Raw genomic sequence first — 18,234 nt, forward strand, 5'->3', positions numbered from 1 at the left:
ATTATCTTTGTGTCCTCTCGATATCCACCCAAGGGACTATTTTTCCTATATAATAGGTGGGCCTCCATGCCAGTGATGTCAAAAGATGACCTACACCTTGACAAGATCATACTGCCTCCCTAACCATTCAAAACAAGTCCCTCTGCATCTCATATTTTTGGTGGCGAGCCTGACTTGGTAACTTATCAGAAAAGATCCAAGATCCCAGATATGAAGATTTCTTCCTCAGACTGAAATGTGTGATCCACAATTTATAACTGACTGTAACCAAATAACAAATAAGAGAGCTTAAGCTTTAGAAGTCCACTCAACCCACAAAAATTTGTTGGCTAGAAGAGTCCCAGACGATAAAACTGTCCCTGACTATTTACAGGCCAACCAAGTACTGAGTCAACAGGATAACTAATGCCTGAGTAAACACTTTAGGAAAAGTGGAATCATTCATTTGGAAAAAAAAAAAGGCACATAGTTTGTAAGGTTGGCCAAACTGATCATGGGACTTAAACTCCTGGTTGGCCAATTACAAACCAGATGCAAGGTGGGATTCCAAATATTTCTTTTGATATTTATGACTGTCCTCCTATATCTTGCCTTTTCTACTGAATGATACCCAGTTGCTTAAAAATCACTACACCGCCACTATGCCAGGCCGATACCCAGCCGATGATACTGCATCGAAAAGTCTGAAGCCATTACGGCTCACTCAGCTGATTTTGTCCAAAAGGAGGACAAGGTTACTATCATAGAGAAATGACGCAGTCTTAGCTTAACTAAGGAGGAGAGTTCAGCAGAAGTCCAGCTGAGAGTTCAACAATAGCCATACCCAGAAATAAAACACCTCACTTTCAGTCACAGGATTTCTCAGAAAACTCATAAATAACTCACGTTGCCTTCCCTGATAACTGGCAGTCCCTGATAAATGCCAGTTTGCTTCAAGGAAAATGTTCCCCTCTTAAGTGTTAAAGAATCGGCCTGCCCGTGGACAAAAAAGTGTTTCACTGTCTGTCAGATTGCTGTGGCTTTGCTTTCATAAACCTTTCCTCATCTCGGTTCCACAATTGATCTCCATACCTGTGCTTTTAGGTAGACTGAATGCAAATTAAAAGAGATTGGAGAAACATAAAACTGAATAGAATGTGTGGACCATATATGGGTCTCACTGCAAACAAAGAAACGATAAAAAGGCATTTTTGAGACAATCATAAAAATGTCATTATGGACCAGGTATTAGATGATACCAATGAATTATTATTAGAGTTGTTAAGCATAATAATAGAATTGTATTTATGTAAGAAAAGGTTCTTACTTTTTAGAGATCCCTACTTAAGTATGTAACAGCAAATCGAAATGATGGCTGAGATTTCCTCTTACAGATTTCAGCAAAGGAGAAAAAAAGGAAAAGAAAAGAACAAAAGCAAGGAAATCTTGATAATTTTTAACCTGATTGATGTAAGTTCACTATTTGCTCTCTCTTCCTTTGTTTTCATTTGAAATAGTTCATCACAAAAATTTAAGAATAATATTTTTATATTTTGATGTAAATATTTAATATAACATGTACGTACAAGTTTTTGGAATCCTCTTTCCAAAAGAGGACATTTCCCGCACATTCTAAATAAACCCAAACAGCAAATCTGTGGGCAATTTGTTTTCCGTCATAAAAGACAGCATTTGCTCCCTAGCCTGCACATTGCTCCACTGTTGCTGAACTGAATTCCTGAAAAGTTAGGTGTGATTACTTGGCTTATGATTTAGGAAGCAGTTAGAAAAAAAGGAAGAGTCCATCAAGATGTGAAAAGGTGAGAAAAAGTAGAATGAGATTCTATTGCCTATAGTTGAGCTCAAGGCCAATGTTATTATTGAATTTTTGATGATACAGCTTTTTAAAAACACTACCTACATCTATTAATCTATTAATTCCATTCTATGTGATAATAAAGCAGGATAGGGGTGGGGGAAGTTCAGAGGTTTAGACGTTAATAAATGATTAATGAGAAAATATCCCTGGAAGGCACTATAATAAAATGCTTTTCTTTTCTCTTCACTAGTTCCCCCTCCTTCTCCTTCCAGGTGTGATTTAAAATAAACAAAATTCTTAGGCAACTAATGCTAACTGTATGTAAAATGCAATGCTCATAGTGGGGTTTCTGTTTAAAAAATAAAATAAAATAAGGCCTGTGGGATAAATAGAGTGAGTCATACTTCTCCTAAATTTCTCTTCCAAGCACTTCAGTATTATCTCCATTGTGTTCTCGCTCGACTATTGTAAGCTCAAATGCTGAGTGGAATCCCAGGGGGAATCAACTTCCCAGCTTCTGTTCTCCTTGGACTCAAGCTGTAAATCAGCTCACAGAGAGTTACAGTGATTGCTGCCAAGATAGCAAAGAGTTGTTCAACATTACCAATTTAATGCAAAGATTCAACTTATTAAATTTATATCAAGTCCTTCTTATGATGAGAGCAAGTTAGTTTCCAAAAAAGTTCAATTATAAGACCATCAATAGGACTTACTCATTTCAATAAGTCCTTTTGCTTCTGTGTAAATTATACTAATAACTAATATATACAAGTCCCATTTGGGCATAAGGAAAACCTTAGGTACAAAAAAGGAGATAAAAATTAAGCATTCTTCATTTTTAAATAACTGAACTAAGAGGAAAATAATAAGATATATTCGTTCAGCATTGCAGGAACAACTCTAACACATTGGAAAAACCCTTGAACAATCGATTTCATTGTTAATAAGGAACACTAACTCTCCTGCCTTGGAGTGACTTTCCTTTTAAATAAACCATATTGGATGGTTCTATTAAAAGACATCCAATCCTTTTTGGTTTTCATTAATCTATAAGGGTTTAAATATGGCAAAATAATCAAAATGTTAGTCATTTATCTTTTTTCATGTGTTACTATTTTAGATGCATCTCTAGATATCATCAGCTTTAACTGGATTTCCAACCACCTAAAAAAATTATTTGGCTTTTTTTTTCCCCCACAAACTTCCTTTGTAATAAACTGAGATCAAATCAAAACAATTAATTCAACTCTAACAATATTTTCCATATCTCACTCACTTCTAATAATTACTTTAGAATTCTTTTCCAGGCACTTGATTATTATTAGCAGAAAATCATGTGACTACATTAGATGACGTCAGCTAATCCTCCGAAGCAACTGTTCCTCTCCAGTTTAGAAAGAAATCAACACGTCAGGCCTTCTCACAGACACAATACAACACACTGTAACCCACAGTAATTAAAATCTCTGCTAGCACATCTTTCATTTCCACAACTTCCTCTTACTGCTGTTGAAGATAAAAGAAATTAACAAGGGTCATCTATTGACATGAGCTCTATCCACCCATGTCCTTTTGCGAACAGGGCAGGGTATAAATATAAAATACGAAATATAAAAAAAAAAATTAGTAAACAGCCTAGTACCTGGTCCCAGCATGAGCTAAGCAAAGGAAGGTGGTTGGAAGCATTGCTATGGCTTCACTGGGTCCAATCATCTTGAATTATTTTCAACAGTTTATTATTATTATTGTTGTTGTTATTTTACAAGCATTTAGTGACTGTCTACTATGTGAGTCACGAAGCCAAGCACTAAAAAGGATATAAAGATATACACTACTCAGTCCCCACCCTTAAAAAGTTTAAATGGGGGCTTAGCCCGGTGATGCAGGCAGTTAAGTGGGCAAGCTCCACTGCGGCGGCCCGGGGCTCGCCAGTTAGGATCCCGGGTGCACACCAACGCACAGCTTGGCAGGCCATGCTGTGGCGGTGTCGCATATAAAGTGGAGGAAGATGGGCACGGATGTTAGCCCAGGGCCAGTCTTCCTCAGCAAAAAAAAAAGAGAGAGAGAGAAGAGGATTGGCAGATGTTAGCACAGGGCTGATCTTCCTCACAAAAAAAAAAAAAAGTTTAAATGTATTGAAAACCATAAACATAGTAGCTATAATTTATTAAATAGCCATGATGATTTAGGCAGTTTATACGCGATAACCCTTCAGTCTCCCCAAAATCCTGCACAATAGGTATTGTTGCCCTTATTTCACACTGTACAGACCCAGTGCCTATTCTTTAATGCGGGTATGCACCCATCCCCATCAAAACCATTTGCTTCAGGGAAAGCTGATTCTCATCTCCAGACCTCTGGGGCCCATTCGACCTCTATAGTGAGATGAGCCAACAAATCCCCTTTTATTATCAGAGCTAGTTTGGGTCGTTTTTTCTATTCTTTGCCACCAAAAGCACTCTAACTGATACCCAGGATAATATTCATCCTCCAAAATTAATAACATTTTCTTAAAGAGATGGGCATTACATTTTCCTTCATTGTATATTTTTTTTAGACATTAAGGTAAAGCTTAGCTGATTTCATAATATAAAAGCCTGAAATTTCATTAAATAAATATTCCTTAGATGAATGAATTAGCTGAACAAACGAATGAATAATGAATAAACTACTGAATATGGGATAATTTCTCTGTTCCTATTTTGCCCCTACTCTCTCAGGCTAAGATGCATGATTTTAGCATGATTTTACGCTAAAAGAAAAACAATAATTCTGAGCCAGTTGGTGATAGCCTGCTCTCTTTATATTCTATAGTAAATCATACTAACCCACCCTCTCCCCTGCTTGACATTATTTGAAAATCATGCATAACTGAGGTTAGGTGGCCCACACCCAGAAAGGCAGAAATAGAAAAGAGTCAAACATCTGACACTTGCCCTGTGTACGTTGACCTCTCTCTGACATTCCCTATCCATCAGTAAGTAATGTTCACCAGAGAATGAGAGATTAGACAGTAGAAGGGGTGTTTTGTTTTGTTTTACTCATAGTGATCAAAAGTGCAATACATCTTGTTCAACTGCCAATTGTAGTTGTTAAAGACAATAATGCCATAAGTGAGGGACCTTGTTCTCCAAGGAAGCTAAAGAATGTGCAGAAATGACACATAGCCTGAGGGGAAAGGGTGCGGTGGGGAGAAGAGGAATACTTTAAAGATATAAGTCACAGAGACATGCTGAAAATCCCTCACCTCATGACTGGTAACTACTCCACTGAGAGGGAATTAGCCCTCACATTTAAAGTGGGAAATGACTATAGAGAGGGATAAAATGGTTATTTATTTCCAGACGCCGCCAACTTCCATATTGCTCTCTTGCTGTGTCATAGTCACAGACCTGTACAATGAGAGAAAAAATAATTTCTAATCTTCCTGTTCAAGAAATAATTTTATTGATCTCCACTTCATTTTTTATTTTTTCTATGATTCAGCAGGTCATAATTGCTCCAGTTCCAGTAGCTTTCTATCACTCAGCAAGATGTCCATGGGGTTAAAATATCTTACAAGTTAATAGGAGGTGAAGAAATTTATTTCAGCACCAAGGAGAGTGCCCTGTTATTTTTCTAACGGTTCTATGCATTCAATACTGCATATTATTCATGAGGATAGAAAAGAAGTTTTGAAAGGTGATTTGATAGAAAGCTGCTAAGAAAAATCCTATTCATTTCTATAAAATTAAAAACTTGCCAGGGTTTTGTACACATACATGATTTCAACAATGTGCTACTCTTTTAGCTTTCAAATGCAATGGAATTAGGGATTATTTGCCAATTTTTCAAAGGCCAAAACCACAGTTTCTGAATGGCTCTAGACTGGAGGAAGGTTCAGCGAAGTCACAGAAGTGTTAAATTAACAGTGATTAAAAGCTCCATGAGAACAAGTCCTAAGATCTTTCTCACTGCTTATCTTCAGAGCTTGGCACACGGTAAATGCTCAATGAATATTTATGTGAGTCAAGCAAGAAAGAATGAATTAATGAATGGCATTCATTAAGCGAGTAAGAATAAATTAATGAATACCTTGTTTGTAATGAAAAGTCACTTTTTGCAACCAGTCTCAGAGATCCTTATAAACCACACTGCTCAACCTGAAACTTGAACACATGTTTCCTTGCCCTTTATCAAGGGAGTCTCTGGATCTCAGAAAAACCATGCTCCAGATCACACCTTCCACGTCCACTAAGCTTTCAGTGCAAAAGTTTCTCCTTAGAGCCCTGGAAAGGTCACCGAGGTTTCAATCCATGTAATCCTACATCTCCAGGGCAGCATGGCGTCCACCCACCTGTGGCTCCCCCAATGCTCCAACCGACCAGTCCACCTGGTTCTGCCCTATTACCAGAGGGCAGGTAGGACAGAGGCACAGAACTCTCATCCTCTTCCACAAGGTCCTTAGGTGGACCCTAACTACTTGTCCCTATTCCCAAGCAGCCCAGGCAGCCCCTTCTTTTTGTGCCAAGAGTAGCAAACATCAGGCCTTGCTCTGCTGAGAAATCCTCAAGAGTCCAGAGACATCTGAATCCAGCTGCGCTGGGAGACACAGGACAATAATGCAGTTCTGCTCTGAGATGCCACCATAGCCAGACATGGGGTCACCCTGGGAGACTAGAATTTACCAAAGATATGGCCAAAGGTGAAAGAGAAAACATGAACTAAATACACCTTATAAACAGATGTTTCCAACAGTCAGCACGTTGTGAAGACTTCTCAGGCCTCTGAATCCCTTTCCTTTTTTATGTCTATTTGTGCGATGAAACATGTGTGAACTAAGTCAAGCCTGCTGGCTCGCAGGTAGTCACAGCCCAGATCTTAGCTCCTAAGAGGCTTCTGGGCTAAGTCTCCACTCTACTTGGACCGTACTATCAGGCCCCCAAAACGGGGGGAGCTGCCAGGGAAGGGCTGATTTCCATTTCAAACTGCATTCTGGTACTTTGTACTCCAGCACCATTGGCCGATCAATATTTAATGCTTGGAGATTCTGACTCTGCGGGAGTCATGTCAGGGGACCTGGGGAGCCAATCTGCTTGAGCTTCTGAGTGATAATTATTCATGGGCTCCTGCCTCTTGCTCTTTCTCTCGCACGGTCCCACTCTGCAGACTCAGTGCCTTATTCAGTCTTCTCTCTCGCTCTCTCCGCTGCTGTAGCTGGACCCTTCGCCTTCGCCACCGCTCAGCATCCGCACATCCCTACAATGGCTAAAACAGCAATGGGTAAGGCATCGCGCCTCGTTCTCCCTCGGCTCGACCTGGAGCCCACCTCTCAGCTTCTCTCTTAGAGCTTGGAAGGCAATCGGAGATATTTTAGAGAGAAAAAGACGTTAATGGTAATAGGAGCACCAGGAGGACGGAGGCAGCTCTGGGGGTTTGGGGAGGGCAAAGAGAAGGTCCTTGGAAATTTAAAGCTAAGAATTTCTTTTAGAAGGTAGAAGCAGGTAAGTTGCCCTCCTATGGGTAGGGAATTTATTCTATTTCCGTATTTAAAATTAGGGCTCAATCGTGGGGGGTGGGGGTTACCGTAACTGTTTGCCTTAAAGGGGGTTAAGGGACATTTTGGAAAGTGCTTTGTAACGTCCTTTATTTCCTCTCTAGTTAAAGAAAGAAAATGGGGAAGAGGCAGGGGAGTGGAAGAAAGGAAAAAGAAAAATGCAAAGTCAAAGCGGTCCCATCTAGGCTGTTTGAAAGATGGGTGGAGACGAGGGAGGAGGGCGGGTGGAGAACAGGGCAAATTTTATGGTATTGTCTCGCCGGAGAAACCGCTAGTCCTGGGGCGCGGTGCGGGGAAGTAAGGGAGGGGGCCTATACGCCTTTGTTTTAGGAAGAGGGAGGGGAAGGAGAGAGGAAGTCGGGAGGGCAGGAGGGCGCGGGTGGGCAGCTGCAGGGGCGGGGGAGCGCGCGGCGGGGAGGGGTGAGGGACAGCAGTTTCGCAGGCGCTGGGGTGGGGTTTCTTTGTGTGAGGACGAGCGGTCCCGGGGGGAGGCACCTGCGGCGCCGGGCGCCCAATGCGGGCGGCCCCACCCTGTGCGGAGCCGCGCCCGCGCCCTCACCCCTTCCCCCAGCCGGGTGCGGCATCGCAGCCCAAAGGCGGCCGGGTGGGGAGCGCAGCGCGACACCCCGGAGCCCAGCCCTGGGGGGCCAGCGGCGCCACGCCCCCGCTTTGCGCTCCTGACTCCCAGCCCGGGCCACCGAGAGAGACCTGACCACTGCCCCCGCCTTCCCCACCCTGGCCTCATTGTTCTGTTTTACAGAGAGCGGGGGAAAAGTGGGTTAAGATTTTTCTTTTCAAAACCACATTACATAGAGTGATTCGACATAGGCACAGATAAAGGCTTCTAGGAACTCATCTGGGAAAAAGCTTCTGGAACCCGGATATGTGTATGTATAATAATACAGATACAAAAGAGGTCAAGGTCTTAAATTGAGCTACGTGAAATATCCGTGTCGTAGGTCAGACTGGGCCAAATACCCGCAATTTTCATGGGTTCATGAGATTTCGGATGCAGGGCCTCCATCCCCAACCGTTCTTGGGCCTCAGGTGCCCCGAGGTTCAGCGCTCGGTGGCCCGGGGTGGGCCAGCAGGGAGGGGCCCGAGGTCCCTTGGGGCTGGCGACACCCCTCCCCCGAGACGCGATGCGGGATGCGGAGAAGGGGAAAAGCCCCGAAAGGGCTCGCTCTGGACAGCTCCGCCCTGCCCCACCCTCCCGCGGAGCTGGGTCTGGGACTTGGCGAGGAAAGGGGGAGGGGCCGCTGAGCGGTCTGCAGTGCTAGCGCCCCGTTTTCCAGCCCCGCAGTCCAGAACGGCCCTGGCACCCCTCGATGTTGCGCAGACACGCGGCGTGGCGCCCAGCCGGGCGCCGAGCCCCTCCCAGCCCAGTGAGCGGCTCTGCAGAAGGCTGGCTCGAGCCCCGCCCGGCCACACAAAGGCGCGGCCCCACCCCAGCGGGCCGCGACACCGCAGAGGTGACCCCTTCCCGGGGGTGGGGGGCCGGGTTTCTCTTCTCGCCCTCCCACAGCCCGCGGAGCTCGGGGCTGTTTCCCCCCCCGCCGCAGCCCCCCGCCCACGCTCTGTTCTCCATGCTTTCCCCGGATGGAGACCCCTGGGATGGTCTCCCACGGAGGGACCCTCGCTCCTGCAGCGAGGCGTGGCTCGGCCCCACCCCTCCCAGCTGGGGCCCAGACCCGACCACCCCTCCCAGCTGGGGCCCAGACCCGACCGCCGCTGGCCGGGTGGGGGCGCACGTGGCGAGCCGGCGCGTGGAACGCAGCCAGCCCTGCAGAGCCCCGCGCCGCGCCCTGCGCTGCCCTCCCCGGGCTGGGCGCTCGGCCCCGCGGCTGCAGCCGGGGAGACGGGGTTCTGCGCAGAGCCCTGAGCTAGCCTCGCTTCCCGCAATTCGCGCTTCACCCGCAAGTCCGGAGGGTTCTGAGAAGGGGGGATGGGGGCGATCTCGCCCTGCGCTCTGCAGCCGCACCGAGAGGTTTCTGCTGCAGGAGGGCGGCTACAAACTCATCGTCATCATCACTATTATTGTTTGTATTTCAAATCATTATTATTATTTCATGACTCAGTGGCCCTATTTGTTCAAAAGGTTTGAATGATTGCATTTGATTAAGGATTCTACTCCTCCCTCCCCTTCTCCCCCAAAAAGACTTCTTTCTGCGGTGGTTCATTTTACGTTATAAAGCAAATATATTTTCGGTTCCTGTTGGGATTATGTATGTTCGTGTGAGTGGGATATATGTGCAGGTGCTTGCTAAGGGAAGGGCTTGTGTGCCAAAGATTGCTGGAAAATTCTCCGCAGAGAATCGTTTGTGGCTGCAATGGTGAAAAGATACATATATAATTGAGATGGTATGATCTTCGCCGTGGATTCCATAAGGTTATATCTATAAATATGTAAATATAGGTTATGCATAAAATTTTAACTGTTTTTTTAAACTATTCTTCCAATTGCTGATTCTTGATACAGTCTCAGTTCTGCACAGAAACACGGATCGTGAAATGGTAGCCACCATCCCATTAATAAAAATCCCACCCCAAACAGGACAGATGCAGGCATCCTCTCTGCCATGAGTAAGCTGCATTTGCAAATCATGAAAGGAAGCACAACCTCTGCGATATTAAAATAATGGATTTTGAAATCATTCCAGTTGCAAAGCATAATCAATTAATCAGCAGGGCAGTGCTTTTTCTTGATTCATTAAACAATTATTGTATTCAGCATGATTGTACTGGGTGCATATAATCTCCATTATTTTCTCTAATGAAGTGGGCACATTCTAAATGGATATATAAATAACTAGAAATGAAAAGAAGAAGATTTGGTCAGGATTTCAGAATAAAATTGAAAGAGAAATAGTATTAGCTTATCACTCAATCTTATACGTATGGTTCATACCAGTCTCAAGCGGAGCCTGCAATAAGCATTATGTGACCCAGTGTAGCCCAAAGCAGGTAGCTAGTATGATGATATAAATTAATACACCTGGTGGTAGTTGTCTATGCATGTTAAAATTCCCTGAAAGAAAATATATTTTAAACTGATGAATAATTAAGATTGGATAGTTTGTAATATTAAAATCTAGAACTTTGTTTAGTCAAAATTAACACCGGTTTTGTGATGTGACACAGATTTGTGGTAAATTATTCTAAGGGAGAGGGGAGTATTTTTATTGTTAGAGCAATTGCCTCTGCCGTTCGTCATTAACATTTTTAGCAAGATTTTATTTGTTGCATTAAAAACGGTTTTACTTACTTTGCAGGTTTTTTTTAGTTATTAGTGGCTGGATTGTGGAATAAACCTTTTATTATTTGTCACAGCGTGTCTTCCATCAAATAGCTGGTTCTCAGTGGTAAAAATGCTCCAAGAGGCTAGATTTCACTCAGATTCAAGAAATGTTCTCTCAGAGTGCGATAAAGCCGATTCACACAATAAAATAGTTTTCCTCCCCATAATTCAGGATCAAAATAGTTAACTTAATTCCGTGAATATCTAGTAGTTGCTATCAAGTAGAATTTTAAGTTAAATCTTCACAATTAAAAATGAAATGGAAGAGGAATCAATTACATATTTAATTGAAGATTTTTGTCATTGATGAATCCAGAGCATCTTTAGGAAAATTGCTGATTTATGGATCACCGTTGTTTTTCACTCCAACTTAAAAGGACTGACGTACGCCCCACTCCACCCCAGGAACTCACTGCTCACACAAGGCTGCAGGAAGCTGGCCTCGGAGCAGGTGGCTACCTGCTTTGGGCGTGGTCACTCCAAGCTGCTATCTAACTCCAGCTCACACAGTCTCCTCTTTGGTTTTGGAAAAACACACATTATTCTGCTGTCACAGGATCTGTGACCTTATATGAAAAGTACAAGAAATTTGCCAGACAACAAGAAAATACCAGATTAGCCGATGACCCAGATGCTTCCAGAACGAAGGCTGGTTCTCTTCCCTAGTTCTCTCAATTGGGAAACCTTGGAGTCGGCATTAACTTTTAACTCCACCAGAGGGCAGTCAAGTCCTCTAAAGCAGAAGAAGATGGATTTTTAAACCCAGTTGCAAATACCAGCTATTTAATAAAATCTTTTTTTTTTAATTTGGAACATTCAATTGCTTATTCGATAAGTTAATGCCATGCTTTACCCTAGTGGATGAAAAGGGTTTGTGCACGTTTTCAAGGAGATGGTATGAAATGAGTGATCATAATCTGGAAGTAGATGTAGGCCCTGGTTAGTTATTCTTTTATGATTTTACTTTATAGTTTCATTACATTGTTATTATAACACCATTTATATTACTTTTGGGTATTTGTAGTGGATAAATAGTAGAAAATGGTCAGTAGTAATAGCAAAATTATTTAGGAACAGAATGTTTTAATGTTTAAATAAAGGAATAAATTAAACAAAGACATTGTTTACTTATTCATTTATTTAAAATGTCCCTGATGCTGGGGACACACCTGAATGTCAGTGTCTGCCTTCAGGGAGCTTGCAGGCTAGTAGGTAAAACAGGTAGATACAATGTGATACTGAGGAGGGCTGCCATAAAACAAGTATAAACTAATTTGTAGGATCATCAAAAGTGGATTTTTTTCATGTTTGCATTGGTAAGGAATTCTTTTTCTCTTATAGTTCCTGTAACTATAATCCATCTGAAAATGTTTAATAGTTTCATATGACTGTGTTCCTCAAACTTTAATGTGCATATGAATTACCTGTGATTTTTGTTAAAATGCAAATTCTGATACAGTAGGTCTGATTGAGGCCAGACATTCTGCATTCCTAACGAGCTCCAAGATGATGCTGATTCTTACCAGCAGCCACATCAGTTTTAGAAATATAAAACTGTGACATACGTGTGCCTCCCACCATGAGCTCTGGTCTTATGTCTTAACATTTTCAAATCCATGGCAATCTTTGCAAAATATTTCACTTCCAAACTCATAAACTTAGGGATTTTATTCCTCTGGGAGTTATGTGTTGTGTGCCATCACTCTCTCTTAATTGAATTTTTAAAAATATATTCATATTGCAGGACTCAGCAGAAGACCTTCAAGAGAAATGTGGAAAGTAAGGATTTGGCTCTGGGTGTGTGTGTGTGTGTGTGTGTGTAAAAAATGTGGCTTGTGGGGTGATCAATCAATATTGCTAGATTACTGTTATTTACAAAACAATGTGCAGAAGAAAAAGTTCAACTCAGGACCTTTGAGTTGTGGAATAATGCGCAAAAGTCTGTAATCTCACTCACCATACAGCTAATTCATGCAAATACTCCACATCTGGAGAAATTAAGACAGAGGACTGAACAGCACTAAAATTGTCTCTCAATATATCCCATGTTTATTACTTACCAAATTATCCTAACAGAGTATTTCTTCCTGGATATCACATGAGAAAATTATTAATCGTTTATTGAGTATGATTGTGTATTTTAAAACAGATTATGCTTGTGTTTTCTGCTTACTTAAGCCAATAAAGGCCCTCCACTATTTGATACTAACTTTCTAAGAAAGTCAAACTAGAGGAAAAAAAATGAGTCTTCAAGGGATATCATGAAAAATATTATATGTCAGTCTTCCCATGCATTGGGTGGTTGACCGCGCAAACATTACAATATTTCTGGAAATGCTATCTGGCAAAAATGATACTATGCTTGAAATATCTCAAATTAGAAATTTACCGTTTCCCAAATAGGGCACTAAAAACACGGTCCCAAATACAACTGGCCACGGAGTTAGTAGGATATACTGTTATTCAACATGAAGTTGGATTAAGCCTCAAGGTTATCTGTTCCTTTGTTCCTGTTGTTTTTAGCTATTCATTTCAGGGTCTCTCAAAAGCTAGGAAACTTTCCATTTTTGCAACTTGTGGTACATTTGAAAAATGAAGACATGCCAGGACAGCATTATAAAAGTCATGTGTGTTTTAAAGGTTTAATCCTAGCAGTCTGTTGTGGCTGCATGTGTGTATACCTCATCTGGAGATAACAAAAATCTAAGCTTGAGGACCTTAGAGACTGAGCTAAAAATCTTTTTGACTGGTCCTTCAATCAACAATTTTCCTGTGATGTTGCTTTCCTTCAAGAATCATTTTTCTGGCATAGACATAAATTTCAGAGCATCTGTAAGAAGTGATTTATTTATTGACTTAATCTTTATTTAGCATATATAACATGCTAGGCACTAAGCACTTTACACAGATTGGCTGTATTAATCACCCAATAATCCTGAAGAATAGATACTATTACAGATGAGGAAACTGAGACACAGAGAGGTGGAGTGACTTACCCAAGGTCACACAGTCAGATCCAGAATTTAGGCCCAGGCCCTCTGCCTCCAGAATCTAGGCCTTTAACCAGTACCGGCTGCTCTTACATCTGCTCCCTGTCAGAGGTTCCCACATGGAGGTGAAACCAGTAATACAACCATTTTGTTTAACATGCCAGATGGTCTCATCCTTTCTGTGCACAGACTCACCTTGAAGAGGAAATACTTTCAAATTGATGACTAGTGTTAATAGCTAACGTGGGGCTTATTAAAATAATTGCCATGATTTAGGCTTTTGAGGAAAGAGAGCTATGAGACCTTGGGGGCTGTAATGTATGGAACTCGTGGGTCTCTGAAGGCTCAGCCAACAGCAGGGATTATCAGTATCAACCTGGTTAGCACATTTCAAAATGCATCCTTAACTCCTTCTGTAGACCCTAGATATTTAATATAAACATTTTTAAATGTTTTTTAAATGTCTTATAAATCTAGAACTAACAGAGATATCCATCCCAGGCATCCACATTTAATATAATCATTAGATGGTACTGCAAAACTCTCTTCATCTTGTTACCTCAAAAGCAGGCGGGCAGGAGAAATCCGTGGGAAGTCTCTGAATCTCTTGTGAACCATTTTTAATTTTCTTTTAATAAGGGAATCAGATCCCCTCATTTATCAAGGAGACATTTGCAGTAGTAAAACCTGTGTTTATATAACCCATTTTTATTAGTCATGATTAAAGATAACATTTTGTGTACATTTGCTCTCACAAAACACTTTTATGTGAATGTAAAGGTTAATTAATGCATTTCAGCAATCATTTTGCTAGTCATCTGGAAATATAGCTTCTCCAGAAATCGTACTTAAGAGAAGAAGCCACACATTATACTATAAAACTGTAACCAATGTTTTAAGATTTTTCTCACTTGTAATTTTGTTGACCTCCAGATTAAAATATTTAATACTTGAAAAATTACAGGATTCCAAAAATTTGTTTTTGTGACCAGAAATAGATAATTACAGTTCTTGCATAGTACATTAAAAATAATATTGTCTGGAACTGATTTTTTTTTTTTTAGCCAAAATAGTAAAGCAATGCCTGTAAGAGCTAATTTAGCAGTTATCCTTCTGGAATGATTGTACTTTGGATGTCAGAGTCTGTACATCATCCATTGCACAAGCACTTAGTATGACAGTTGATCATCAGTAATCTGAATCTGTCGATCTTACATCAGGATAAAAAGAAATGGATGGAATTTATCGAAATCCAGTCCCACAAACACTTGTACAAGAGAGCATTTAGAGGTTAATTTTTTATTAGTATTCTGCTCCCTCTTTTGGAAGATTTTTTTTTTCCTATGAACTACAGCCATGAAGTTTAATTTCCATTCAACAAACTGCTCACAGTAACCCTGAGGATAATCTTTCCGTCTGGGCTTCCCAGTGAATAGAAACCATCTCACATGATAAAGCTCAACTTATGATATATTGACTGTTGCAGAACTGAAACCAGAGAATCTCATCAGGATGTCGCTTGTTTTCACTTCTAGGCAGGGAGGCACCAACCACCTGGGGCAGTTGAACTGAAGCACGAGTTCCTGCAGCCTCCCTGGCACCCTGCTTCAGAACACAGTTGTCTTTTCCCCTGCATAGTTTGTTTTTATTCCCAACGCTAATACATATTGTTGTTACTTAAGTCTTAAGCTTTATCTGAAAAGTGACAGTTAGCGTCCTTCTCCTACATTGTTCAAACACATGAAAAATTACCAGAGTCAATTCTAGTCTTTTGATGCACAGATTACCTGATCCAAGACTCCTATCACTTTAAAAATCATCTTTTCATTCTACTTCAGACCTACTTTTTCCTTTTATAGTCAAAAAAAAAAAGCAGACAAACGTGGAAGATATAAAAATGTTCAAAAGATAAATTAAATAGCATGATCTATCTATATGGGACCTTGTAGTTCTTCAAAAATATTCATCCACTCCATCCTTTTTAATCTTCATATAATCCCTATGAGATGGGCACAGTATACTTGTTACTCTGTTTAAAAATGAGTAAATTTAAGCTCAAAGAATTTACTCAGTCAAGTTCACATGTGGTAAGCTTCAGAGCCAGGGCCAGAAAACAGGTCTAATAAAGATATATATATTTAATATATTTTACATATGACTATAGTAATATAACATATATAATAAAAAATAAAACTACTGAAGTTTGGCACTTACTCAACTGTCCTGTAATCAAATATGTACAAGTAGGGAAAGATAGACACTAGGCATTTATTTGCCTGCAGTCTAAAGTCATTAATAGTTAATGGCATTAACTAAAGTAAAATAGATTCAAGCACCAACTCTATTCTGAAGCCTATGCTAGGTATTGGGAGAATATAAATAAACATAGTCCATCCATTGAGCATCTCCCTTGGAGAACTTATTCTTTTGAAGAAAAGAAGACCCTGTACATACAAAAAAATTGACTATCAATAATACTAATTTATAACTATAAATGGAAGTCTTAACTGTTTTAACAACTTTATTACGCTACCCTGCAATATTACGGGGCAGCACATAATGATGTACTAAGAACATCAATTAGAAAGTTCTGAGATCCACCCAAAAGCTGCAAAATTTCTGTCTTTAACTAATCTCCTCCATCAGCCAATCCAGCTGGGGACTCCTTTAGTTTAAGTGTTTCCCAAACTTCACGAGGCATCAGCAGTACTTAGGAACCTCAGATCCCACCCACAGAGGTCCTAGTTCTGTGGATCTGAGATGGGCCCCGTGAATTTGCATTTCTAACAACCTCCCAGGTGGTACTGATGCTGCTAGTCCGGAACCACTTGGATTAAACGTTACACCGGTGAGCAGTGGGGTACCTGGGGCAGCGGACCCGAGCAGAGTGGCCCTCCAGTGTGAGTCCCCTCCTCTGACCGGCTCTGCAACGTGGCCTCAAGAGGCCAGAGAGCCTGAGCCCCAGCAGCTCTGCCCCTCTCCACACGCTGCTGATGCTGCACTGAGGGCAGAGCCCAGGAGCAGGATGCTGAGGCTCTGAGTTCTAGTCTTTATCTCTTACTAACCGACCTTGGTCAGGTCACTTTTCCTCTCTGGGCCTCTAATTCAGCATCTGTAAAATGGCGAAATACTGCCTTGTCCGTATCAGAGGGTCATTCTCAGAATCAAGGAAACAAATGTGAGGTGATTAGTATCTGTCAAGTACTATATGAATGCAAGGGGTTGCATTTTTTAATTGTCATTATGTATAATAACTGGATATTTTATTCATGAAAATACCAGTGCACATGCATTTAGAATGAATAAAGAGGGAACAAGGAGCACAGTCAGAAATAAGTCATTTGCTTTTTGAAAAACACTTCCTAAATAATAAAAAATTGAAATAAAATGTTGCTTGAGGGGCCGGCCCGGTGGCGTAGTGGTTAAGTTCACACGCTCGGCTTTGGCGGCCCAGGGTTCACAGGTTCGAATCCCGGGCACAGAATTATGCACCACTCATCAAGCCATGCTGTGGTGTCGTGCCACATACAAAATAGAGGAAGATGCATGGATGTTAGCCCAGGGCCAGTCTTCCTCAGCAAAAGGAGGAAGATCGGCAACAGATGTTAGCTCAGAGCCAATCTTCCTCAAAAAAAAATGTTGCGTGAATTCCTCAGACAACAGTGTCTGACATTTTGAAGGGCTTGTGCTTAGGTCTCACCTGACCAGCCCCATTTAGATATTTAAGATTCTTCTTCTTCCTAAATGAACGTTGGCTGACAAGACGCAACTAACTCACCCGACGTTTTATTACAGTCGGTCTCCACCCAACTTTTCCCCAACCCAACATTTAAGGCCAAGATGACAGCCACCAAGCTGAGAGGATTGCTGGGCAAAGCCAGGGTGCCTCAGCAGATAGACGCAGAGAATGAGAGGGTTGACAAGCCAGAGGTAAAACTCAGTACAAGTTCTCCTTCTGGTTCTATGTTTCCCCTCTGTTGCCACCACCTTGACATTCTCTACCCTGCGTCTGCCGCCCTGAGCAACTGTACAAGCCCACCTTAGACAAAGTAGCCCCAGCCCAAACGTTCAAGTGTGCAGAAGGCTTAGCTTACGGGTGCCTCCAAACATTAAAAACAAAAGGGGAAAGCTCTGTGTGATAAGAAAAAGCAACCTGGTGTGGAACTCAAAAGAATGCACAATCCTAGCAAAATTAAAAGCAGTACTCTAAGTGTCCCCCAAAAAATGCTCAGGTCAGGAAATGTTACTGTTACATGTTAAGAGAGCTCTAGCAGATTAGAGCAGGGCTGGGTGTTAGATGGACATGATTTTGAACCCTGCTCCTCTATTCACTATCTGATAATCCTTAGGCAAATTATCATTTCTATACCACAATTTTCTCAGTTAGGAAATGGGGAAAATAATGCCATCTAAATCACTTGCTTGTCAAGAGAATTAAGTAAACAATTGACTGTTAAGCACTTTATAGTAAAAAATATTATCTTCTTCCCTGACCCTCTAAATAAATTATGAAAATACTAAATAAAAATAATAATTTAAAGTAAGCATCTAAATTCTTATACTTTGTGAATTTCTACATGCAATAACAAACCTACTAGAAATTACTTGGAAT

At 41.4% G+C, this 18,234-nt stretch overlaps 1 protein-coding gene across 1 annotated transcript in view; it reads left to right on the top strand.

Moving 5' to 3' along the window:
• The first annotated feature begins 6,941 nt into the window (after positions 1 to 6,941).
• STMN2 (stathmin 2) overlaps positions 6,942 to 18,234 on the top strand; it is a 51,328-nt gene continuing 40,035 nt past the window's right edge. The window contains exon 1 of the mRNA XM_058528934.1: positions 6,942 to 7,060. Coding sequence (XP_058384917.1) covers positions 7,042 to 7,060 — 19 coding nt within the window. The 5' untranslated portion in view covers positions 6,942 to 7,041. The remainder of the gene's footprint in view (positions 7,061 to 18,234) is intronic.

Source organism: Diceros bicornis, chromosome 33 (assembly GCF_020826845.1).
Source record: "Diceros bicornis minor isolate mBicDic1 chromosome 33, mDicBic1.mat.cur, whole genome shotgun sequence".
NCBI lineage: Eukaryota > Metazoa > Chordata > Mammalia > Perissodactyla > Rhinocerotidae > Diceros > Diceros bicornis.